This window comes from Tiliqua scincoides, chromosome 4 (assembly GCF_035046505.1).
Source record: "Tiliqua scincoides isolate rTilSci1 chromosome 4, rTilSci1.hap2, whole genome shotgun sequence".
NCBI classification, from domain to species: Eukaryota; Metazoa; Chordata; class Lepidosauria; order Squamata; family Scincidae; genus Tiliqua; species Tiliqua scincoides.
The window spans coordinates 121,505,573-121,515,502 of NC_089824.1; the positions used below are offsets into that span (position 1 = coordinate 121,505,573).

The 9,930-nt window shown below is 42.6% G+C and overlaps 1 protein-coding gene across 1 annotated transcript; it reads left to right on the forward strand.

The window, feature by feature from the left end:
* Positions 1–1,515: 1,515 nt before the first annotated feature.
* Positions 1,516–9,636, forward strand: RGS1 (regulator of G protein signaling 1). The gene is made up of 5 exons (XM_066625106.1): positions 1,516–1,648; positions 3,178–3,264; positions 5,579–5,640; positions 7,712–7,875; positions 8,450–9,636. Exons 1-5 carry the CDS (start codon positions 1,557–1,559, stop codon positions 8,633–8,635), a joined length of 591 nt encoding a protein of 196 aa, XP_066481203.1. The 5' UTR covers positions 1,516–1,556; the 3' UTR covers positions 8,636–9,636.
* Positions 9,637–9,930: the final 294 nt, after the last annotated feature.

Consider the following 9,930-nt stretch of genomic DNA (forward strand, 5'->3'; position numbering starts at 1 on the left):
AGACGAGGCCTTCTCCTGGCAATGAATCACGAACTGCACACTCCATCCTTGACCTCACTTTCTAGGAGTTAGCACATGTGGCTCAGTGGAAAAGAATTTTGGCCATCTTCTGCAAACATATATTCCCAAAATAACTTGGAAATTATTTCCAAATCCCATTTAACCACTGAAAACAATGCACCTTCTGAGCAAAATTGCATCATTCAAGAGTTATTGTTGCTTGTTACAAAACAGCATGCTACACATCAGTGGAAAACACACAAATGGATCTCATGGCCTGTTGCATGAAATGCTGAGTTTCTGGACTAGATTATAAGGAGTAACTCATCTAGCTCCAAACCAGAGGCCAGTGGTTCTGTGAGGGGGGATTTTTACCTCTCCGTACTGTAGATATTTGGGGAAAACTGAGGGTTATTGTCCCTATTTTCACACATAAACACATTTCAAGATAATTTATATCCTTAGAATCTTTTAGCATCCTGGACCTGGGTGGGCAAAGGATTAGGGCTAGGAGCCAAGCATCATGATAAACCAACTGGGGTTCAACCAGGCCAATTTCTTCCCATGCTATTTCCCCTTTTTTATTCCAACAGACACAATCGACAATCTATCATTTCCACTACTACTATTTATGATATTTTATCAGGTTTGTATTATTGTGTAAGCCATCTTGAGTACATTTTTGGGGTATGTGTGGAAAGGCGGGGCATAAATCCCTGAAATAAACATTAAAAAGTACAACTTTTTTTCTGCATAGTTGAAAGTTCCACAAGTATACAGAAGTATACAGACTGCTTTGTCTGTGAGTGGCCCAGAGCCCAATCCTATGCAACTTTCCAGCACTGGTGAAGCCACAGTGCAGCCCTGAAGTAAAAGAACAAATGTTCCCATACCTTGAGGAGGTCTCCATAACTGCCTCCCCACCACAGGATGCAGTGTATGCCCCATTGGCGCAGCTGCACCGGCACTGGAAAATTGGATAGGATTTGGCCCCCAATTTCTATGACCAATGGGACATAATTTGCTATTAAGAGGCACAAGTGATGACCTGCAGCAGTATATCATGTCTGCCCCCAAAAGGACTGCTCCTGTTCATAGTTCAGCCAAAGTGAAGTAGTTGTACGATTCATGGACGTCACTGAGAAGCTGAGCACATGCTTGGCTCTCCGCACTGGAATCCATGAACATAATTTTTTGAATGACCCAACTCAAGAGCAATTCATGTGACAACTGATTTTCAAGAACTCAGTTTTTGTATTTGCTTATCTTCTGATATGTTTTTGTAACCAGCGAGATCTACCTTCATCCAGTTTAACCACAACCACAAGGCAGCTATGTCTGTTTTTTGTTTTGTTTTTTTTTTAAAAAGAAGACCCACGTCATTAAACGCCGAAAAAGGGAAGTTCCTCAGCTTGTGGTCACGTTGCACGACAACGATCTTGTCAAACAAGGGCAGCTAATGTGTCAGTATATAAGTGCATCAGTAGAGTTAACAATCCAAACCTGTCGGGGTTATTAACAAGAGAAAGTCAGAAACCCAGCAAGAGAAAGCAACAATGCCTTGGTTGTTCTTGTGGCATACCAGTTCGACTGAAATGAAGGAAGACCATGAGGTTGCAGAAGGCAAGGAACACAAAAAGAAGAGCAAGTAAGTATGGCTGCACCTCTGAAAGGCATTTTAAGTAACCAATAGTTTGACAAGCATTATATTTCTAACTGATCAAGAAGTTCCATGGCCACTCCATGGTGTCTACCACTGCCAGGCTGCAGACAGCCAGAATTACAAAGCAGTAAAAATCATAGGCTTATTTATTTATGTAACTGATTCATATCCTGCCTCTCTCTCTGAATAAGTAGAGTACTCAAGGCAGCATGCAGCACCGGGGGGGGGGGGGGAGAACAGTAACATACTGCTATAGGAACAAAATATAAAGTATATTTAAATATAAAATTTTAAATATATATATATATACTATTCTTTCTTACTTATATGATTATTATCACGCACTTTTCAAAGCAGAATCCAGCCAAGGTTAAGCATTTTAAAGGCTGCAATCTTAGTCATGCTTCCCTTGAATTCCTGTTGAAATATGTGCTATGTGTGGGATCTGATAGCAAGTCCCAGCCCTTTCAATAGGACGAATTAGAATGTGCTAATCTACATGCTCAGCTCTCTGCAGTCAGAAGCAACTCGACCTTAAACATGTTTACCTTGGTTGGATCATGGCATTCATTTTGTAATATGAAGACAAATTAAGAAGTGAGAATTTTGGTATTTTTTTGCATTTGCTAAAAATAACGGCTGAGAGCTCAGGGTTGGGTATAAACAGTGCTTTTTCACCATGTCATCTTACCGAAGGGCATGCACTCTGGCTGCCACAAGAAAGACTCTAGGGCTGCAATCCTATACACACTTCCCTGGGAGTAAATCCCACTGAACTCAACGGAACTTATTTCTGAGTAGAAGTGTATGGGATTGTGCTCAAAGACACGTGCACTGCAACCTACTGACCTGAAATGAGTAAGTGCAGTGTTTTTCTGTGCTCACCTCTGCCCCTGAGAAGGCTGCACTGAAATGCGATCTCACTTGGGATGCTTAAAATTAAATAATGGCATTTGCTTTTCCAGAGGTGAAAAGCGCTTTTAAAGTTGGAAGGAATCCATAGGTTAGCATGAGAGAAGCAGGATGTGTCCATTCTTAAGATCAATACATGTTATATAGAACAAAGGACGCAATCCTAACCCACTTTCCAGTCCCAAGGAAAGGGCAATGCAACTCGGAGATAAGGGAACAAACATTCCCTTACTTTGAGGAGGCCTCCATGAGTGCTCCCCAACTGCAGGATGCAGCACATGCCCCATTGGCACTATGCCAGTGCTGGAAAATTGGTTAGGATTGTGCCTAAATAGGCACAGGCCACTCTGCTTTATAAGCTTCAGTAAAATTAGTCCTGGAGTTAAATTTGTTTGCCTGTTTTGGTATACAGCAAGTTTTTTTTACTGATCCATATGAGAGTAATACATGTTTCACTCACCCAACTAAATTTAGATAGTATGTTCCTCAGGCAAGAATTTTTGTGTGCTTGTGTTACTTTGTTAAGTGTCATATAGTTATGACACTGTAATATTAAAATAATCTAGAACAATTCTTAAGTATCTTTTTATGATTGGTTTCAGGGGTGGAGAACTGAAAAACTATTTCATGTCTTTTGTGCCACGCTTGGAACCAGTAGGCTTCAAATATTCAGACTCAGAAGATGTCACGTAAGTAGTCAGTAACACTGTGATAAGGTCACCCTATCGCCTTTCTTCACAAATTAGGCTTCTTGTTCTGCTTCAGCAAGGCAGATCTGTACATGAAGTGCATGCTGTCAGTGTGAATGTAAGGGTGCGTCCCTATTCCACTGGGTGCCATTGAACTACTTGAAATGCATCTTTGGATGCAAAAAGGACAAAAGGGCACCAGGAAGGCCTGGAAGACATGACTAGATCTGGACATGCTAAGAAGGTTGTCTCCATAAGGCACAGTCAGGTGCTTCATGAGCTAATCTCCCTGCCATCATGTTTCCTGCTGCCAAGGCAAGAGCTATGTGACAGGCAACAAAAAGCACTTAAGAAGACAAGTTTCTTTTTTCCCATCACTCCATTGACATGCTAGAAAATGTTGCATCTGTTGACTTTGTGCCTGACATGCAGCAGTCACAGATACAAGAACCCTACCAGAAAATGAAAGATGGATATTTAATTCCCAACAACGTCTTTCAACTTCACCTGCAGCCATTAAGAGGCTGGACCATTGAGAACAGGGCAGAAATGGAACTTGTTTTGCTACCTGAAATTTAGGCACAGGAACACAGGACTGAGGAGTGACCTTAAGAGTAACCAAGCCAAATTGCGTGTCACTTCATTTGAAATCTATTCAGTCTTCCTGTTTCACTTTTGCAGTGAGTTTGTTCCCGCCTTGAGCAACTTGTCACCTATTTCTCAGTGAGTTACTGAGCATGTTTGTGTATTCATTTATACAAGATGAGGTGCATAAAATGTCAGCCAGTTTGAGCACTAGCCGAGGCTCCCCATCCAAGGACCTCCCCTGGCTAAGTCCACCTCTGAACCACCAGTACTGGTGGAAGTCATAACACTAAGAGCACAATTGGGGCACAATTGGTTCCTCAAAGGAACCCAGTGCAGAGCTTTGCCCCAGAAACCTCAGCCACTAGGTGTTACCACTGACTTTAAGCATCATACTCTTGTGAATGAGACAGTAAATGGTAATCCACTTTGGAGGACAGGACAGCAGAATTCCACAGCCCACCAGACAAAACATTCAAATGGCTCCTGGTACAGTTTATTGACTGCACGTCCTGCCATTGAATCAAAATTACAAATATCTACATTCATGTTTATTTCATGCCCTCCTTGTATCGTTGATATGACATAAGCATAGACTGTATAATTAGAATTGGAGAGCCCTTGTTTCAAATCTCCACTCAAACTCATTGTGTCAATTTATAGGGGGAAAAAGAAAAGTGAAGTAGGGAAGGGTTGCAATAGAAAGTTCCCAGGCTCAGCTCTAGTGCAAAAGATCTTAGGGTCAAACTAAATGAGACTTTAAAGATACATAATGACATCTCCCATCTCTTTCAAAAGCAGCGGCGCTAGGGAGTGGGATTGGACTGAGACCATGGTGCTGAGGGGTTATCCACTGATGTAAAACTTGGGATCTCAAGCTGTCATTTTGCCATTAGATAGTAGGGCTGGGAAATGCCTCTGTCCTCCAGGCCTAAGGGCCCAATCCTATCCAACTTTCCAGTGCTGATGCAGCAGTGCCAACGGGGCATGCACTCCATCCTGTGGGGAGAGGACAGTAACAAAGGCCTCCTCAAGGTAAGGAAATATTTGTTCCCTTACCTTGAGGTTGCATTGCGGTTGCATCTGTGATGGAAAGTTAGATAGGATTGGGCCCTTAGACATTATTATCTAAGGCCTTCTTAGAGAACTGTTTCCAGTTAAATTAGACAGTATAGACATGCCCTGGTATCCATGGGGGTTCCATTCTGGAACCCGCAGAAGCTTCCCTGGGCCTCCTAATGCCTTATAAGGCATTAAAAACTTCTAGTTTTATGAAAAAGGGACTTTTTTTAAACTCTAAGGCTCATCTTGGTAGAGACCATGGACGGACATGTGCGGCCTTTGCTGGGCTCAGAGGACCCTCCAGAGGCAAAGGCAGCAGAGCTCCCCTCTCCTCCAAAGGGGGTGTGCGGGGGGGGGCCCACAACCCTATTCGTGAATAAGTGAATCTGTGGATACAGGGGGCCCTCCCTGTACTTAGCTAGTTGCTACAAGGTAGCTTTATGTGTTCAACCTCACCGTGAGATTCTTGGGGAAAGGGTGGGAAACAAACATGATATATACAGCAATAATTTTTATGTTCAGATTCCTCTCTTGAATTCCTCTCTTCCAAAAATATATTCCTCCAAAAAGGCCACATTAACCATTCAGTTGTTTCCAGAAGAGGGCACTGTATTAAACAGTGAATTTGAAATTTCTTGCAGTTAAATAGTTTATCTTGTTGTTTCAGACTTTCTGCAAAAGAAGTTATGCAATGGTCCCAGTCACTAGAAAAGCTTCTGGCAACCCAATGTAAGTATTTTATTAAAATAGATTGCAGTATGTAACACTGAAAGAGGCTGAAAAGAAGTGGCAAAATTAAGCACCATTCTCTATATATTTGCTCCCTAAAGTTTCTTACAGTATTTTTGCTTTGCCCTCTCTGGAGACACCAGGGATGAACAGCCCAATCCTATCCGCACGTTCCTGGGAGTAAGCCCCATTGACACTAATGGGACTTACTTCTGAGTAGACATGCATAGGATTGGGCTGTAAACATGGGACCTTCTGCATTTACAGCTATTGCCCCTCCCCACCCTCTGAAGTACCCAAAGGGAAGTCAGTTAGTTTTCCCTTCCTTCCTGTCTAATCTTCATCATTTCCTTTACACATTTACATGTTTTGTAGCAACGGGAGAAATAGTTCATTTATTCTGTGGAACTGTTATTCAGATTCACAAGAATGTAAATTAATAGCTTAATTACACTTCCCTTAACTAGAACCATGGTACGCATTGGGTGTATGTGTCAGATTTTCATAGGATCAAAAATAATTCTGGATAGAAAATTTTGTGCACAAGGTGTGACCACCCCATCGAAACAGCCTGCCAGATGTTTGAAAAGTCCCCCATTTTTGCAGCAGTAGATGGCAAAGTTAGCTGTATTTCAGCTTGCTGCATTCCCATGTTTTACACTATTCTTCAAGAACAGAAATGTTACAACTGGGATTCTACAAGATGTAGTAATATATTTCCAGGCAATTCCTATCTACTTCTGATCTGTTCATCTGAATTTCTCAGCCAACAGTCTAGTGAGAAGGCTTAGCAACAGTGTTGCTAAAAAAGAGAAAATAAATATACTGCAAGAGCCCTTTCCTTTCCAATCCTGAGCACAAAGTGTATGTTCTCTTCCCTGAGAGACAAAATAGACTATGCTATGCCAGTATATCATAGTTACTGCTTTAAATGTATTCATTGCCTTTCTAATACCATACCAAAGGTGATATATTAGCACTTTGTAGCCCATAAGACAATTGAATAAAACAATATCATCATAGCAACTACTGTCTATTCTGAAACTCCACCCTAACAGATATTCAAAGAGCGCTCGTGAGATATAATGTACAAAGAGCTTGCCTTGGACTGGGGAGACCTGGGTTCAAATCAACAGTTAGCTATGACACTCACTGAGTGACTTCTATCAGTCCAGCCATAGGATATTTGTGAGAGGTACAGCAAACTGCGCCGTAAGGCACATTTGCACCTCCTCATGAGTTGGCTAGGCCAACATGAGAGGCGTGCTGGCCTGGGGAGGCTGACATAAGCCTCCGTGCTGATGGAGGCACCAAGACTTGGGTGACGCTCTGGGTTGGGTGGGGACGAGGAGGAGGGAGGCGTTCCAGGGCGGGGTGAGGGTGGGCGGTGGGTGGCCCTGGGGGCAGGCGGGTGGGGAGCAGCAGGCAGTGCTGGGACCCAGCAGTTATGCTGAATCCCAACCCCTGTTTCCGATTAGCCCGGAGTGGCTTCAAGCCACTCTGCTCTTCTCAGACTTGTACCACCTCAGCAGAAGGCACAAGTCCAAGGACACCCATTGGGGCCAGAGTGGCTTACCTGGAGGTAAGGGGAAAAGTTTCTCCTTACCTGTGGCAGAGCCACTTTGGGCACCTATCCGGCGCTGGATACAGTGCAAGCCAGGATCGAGCCCTTAAATGTAACAGTTCCACTAAAAGTGCCTTGAACTTCCAACAAAAGGTAGGGATGCAAATAAACCCATGAGAGATGGTTTCCATTCCAGCTACGCTTAGGAGGGACAGTATAAACATTCAGTGAAATTCTGCACATACAAACTTATCTGAAATGTTGCATCCATCCTCATATTCATAATGGACATATTTTGGTGGGCCTTCTTGGAAAGAGGGTTCTACAGTTGTAGTGCCACTACAGGGAAGACCCAGTATGAATTATTATGCAGCCTCCATAGCTGAGCAGAGCTTAAGAAACATATTAGTATAAGCCCAGGTTTTTCTGTTTATGTTGTCTTCCCCCTCCCTCCCCCAATTAAAAAGTTGAAGTCTGTAACCACTTTGGGGTTTCTGTTCATTGCAGATGGTCAAGATGCTTTCAGAGAATTCCTGAAATCAGAGTTCAGCGATGAAAACATTGAGTTTTGGCTGGCGTGTGAGGACTACAAGAAAACTGAAGCAGATCACTTACCCAGCAAAGCAGAGAAGATTTACAAGGAGTTTGTTCAGTGTGATGCTATAAAGCAGGTAAGTTCTAAGTCAGGAAATAAATAACGAGGGCAATTTCAACAGGGCATAACTGGGTTGGTACAGTTGTGCTAGGTTCGTGTTCACATTGGGAGGCATACATCTGAAAGCATTACCATTAGCGTAGCAGTTCTATTTTAAACAAATGCCTCCCACTTGAAACTAAAGATGGTACAGCTCTGCATAAGGCCCATCATTCATGGCACTCAGTGAACACATGCTTTGACTGGTCAATATTCAGGGTGAATTCTCACATACCTTGCCACATGAAGAGTGCAGTGATGGTGCCCTTAAAAGACACAACTGCACATTTATGTTTCTTTTGAAGATGGGCATGTAAAGCGGTCATGGAGAAGAACCCTAGGCCAGTTACTTTGCAATAGTTAACCCATTTCTGCCCAGCTCACAGGTGTACACATTTGATCCTTGCTGCGTATATGCAACATTGGGCAGAAATGACTTAAACAGCCTTATGGTTAATTTTATAAACAAAGATGTGTACTCCATTACGATGCATGACAATGTCCAAAAAATGGGTTTTAAAAGTGTGGAACTATGATTATGCTCTTCCCAGGTTAACATTGATTATCACACAAGAAAATCCACAGCTAAGAAGGCTCAAGAACCGACACCTTCAAGCTTTGACGAGGCCCAGAAAATTGTGTATGTACTGATGGAGAAAGACTCTTATCCTCGATTCCTCAAATCCAGATTCTACCATAGCTTGCTAAGCAAAGTTCAGTGCAACAGTCTCAAGTGAGGACCCTGAAAACTGCCAAAGACGAGCTCAGAAGCTTCTCTGACCCAGAGAAGGGCAGTTCAAGTATGGGCTGGATTTCAGCACAGAGTGTGGGAACACTGGAGCTGGGGGGGAAAAGGAGAAGTTAGAACTCTCAAAACATGAACTAGTCTGCATGGGGTTCCCCAGAAAGATGAGTGCGCCAAGGATATTGCCATGAAAAGAGAGTGAAAGAGAGATTATCTTGCCTTGGCACCACTGAAAGTGCTTTCCATCTTTTACTGTTATTTCTCAGGAGTGGTCTTCCAAGGGTTGTCACAGATATTGTCACAAAAAGAGCCAGGACGCTACAACAGAGTGATGGACTATGACTGAAAAGATTTCACGTTCAAACCTTCTCTATGAAGCCACTGAGGGACCTTGGGCCACCCACTATCTCTTAGCCTAAGCTAACACACAGGGCTGCTTTGAGAATAAAAGCCAGAGAACAATATTCATCACCCTGAGCTCCTTAGAGAAAGGGTGGAATATATATTTGTAACAAAAACATGGGAAGAATGTGCAAACATGTCTATTTATCTACGGATCTTTCTCCAGCAGCCTAAGAGAAAATGCAGGTGCGGTCTATGGGGACTTTGCATTTGCCATGCTTCTCAAATTGGAGCCCTGGAGAGCAACAGAGGCATACAGCCTAGTCAGGATTGCTAAAATGTGGGAGCTCCATTCTGCAACAGGAAGAACTAATCTTTCAAGCTATGTTTACGAATTTCAAAATGTACCGCCCAAGCTGGCATTGAGGCCCCAAATGTAAACCATCAAATGCAAAATCATAGAAAATGTGGTTACATGATATTGAGTCAATGCCCTGTATGTTTCCATTGGCTAGAATGGAATCTGTTTTCCTTTAAGTATAAGCTAGACCACAAACTAATTCTGCTTTTAGTCCTTGATGTGTAGCATATTGATATTTAATTTATTGCAAATCGTAAATCTATGCCAAATGTTTGTTAAATTACAACAATGTCACAAATCACTTGCACTGCTGTGAATATTTTTTCTTCTGTTATTAGTAAGGACCTGGGGTAGGGGGGTATCAAACATGTGGAAGGTCACAATGCATGGATGGTGAGTTGCATTTAGCTTGAAGACCAACTCCAGCATGTAACCAGAATCTTTTATCTTATTTTATATCTTATAAAAAGAAATCCTCTGAACCTGCAGAGGTTTCTCTTCCCTTTCTAGGACCCAATTCACACATTACTAGTCCCACCTTCATATTCAAGCACATTGCTGTTTTTGTCTTCAGCTACAAGGAC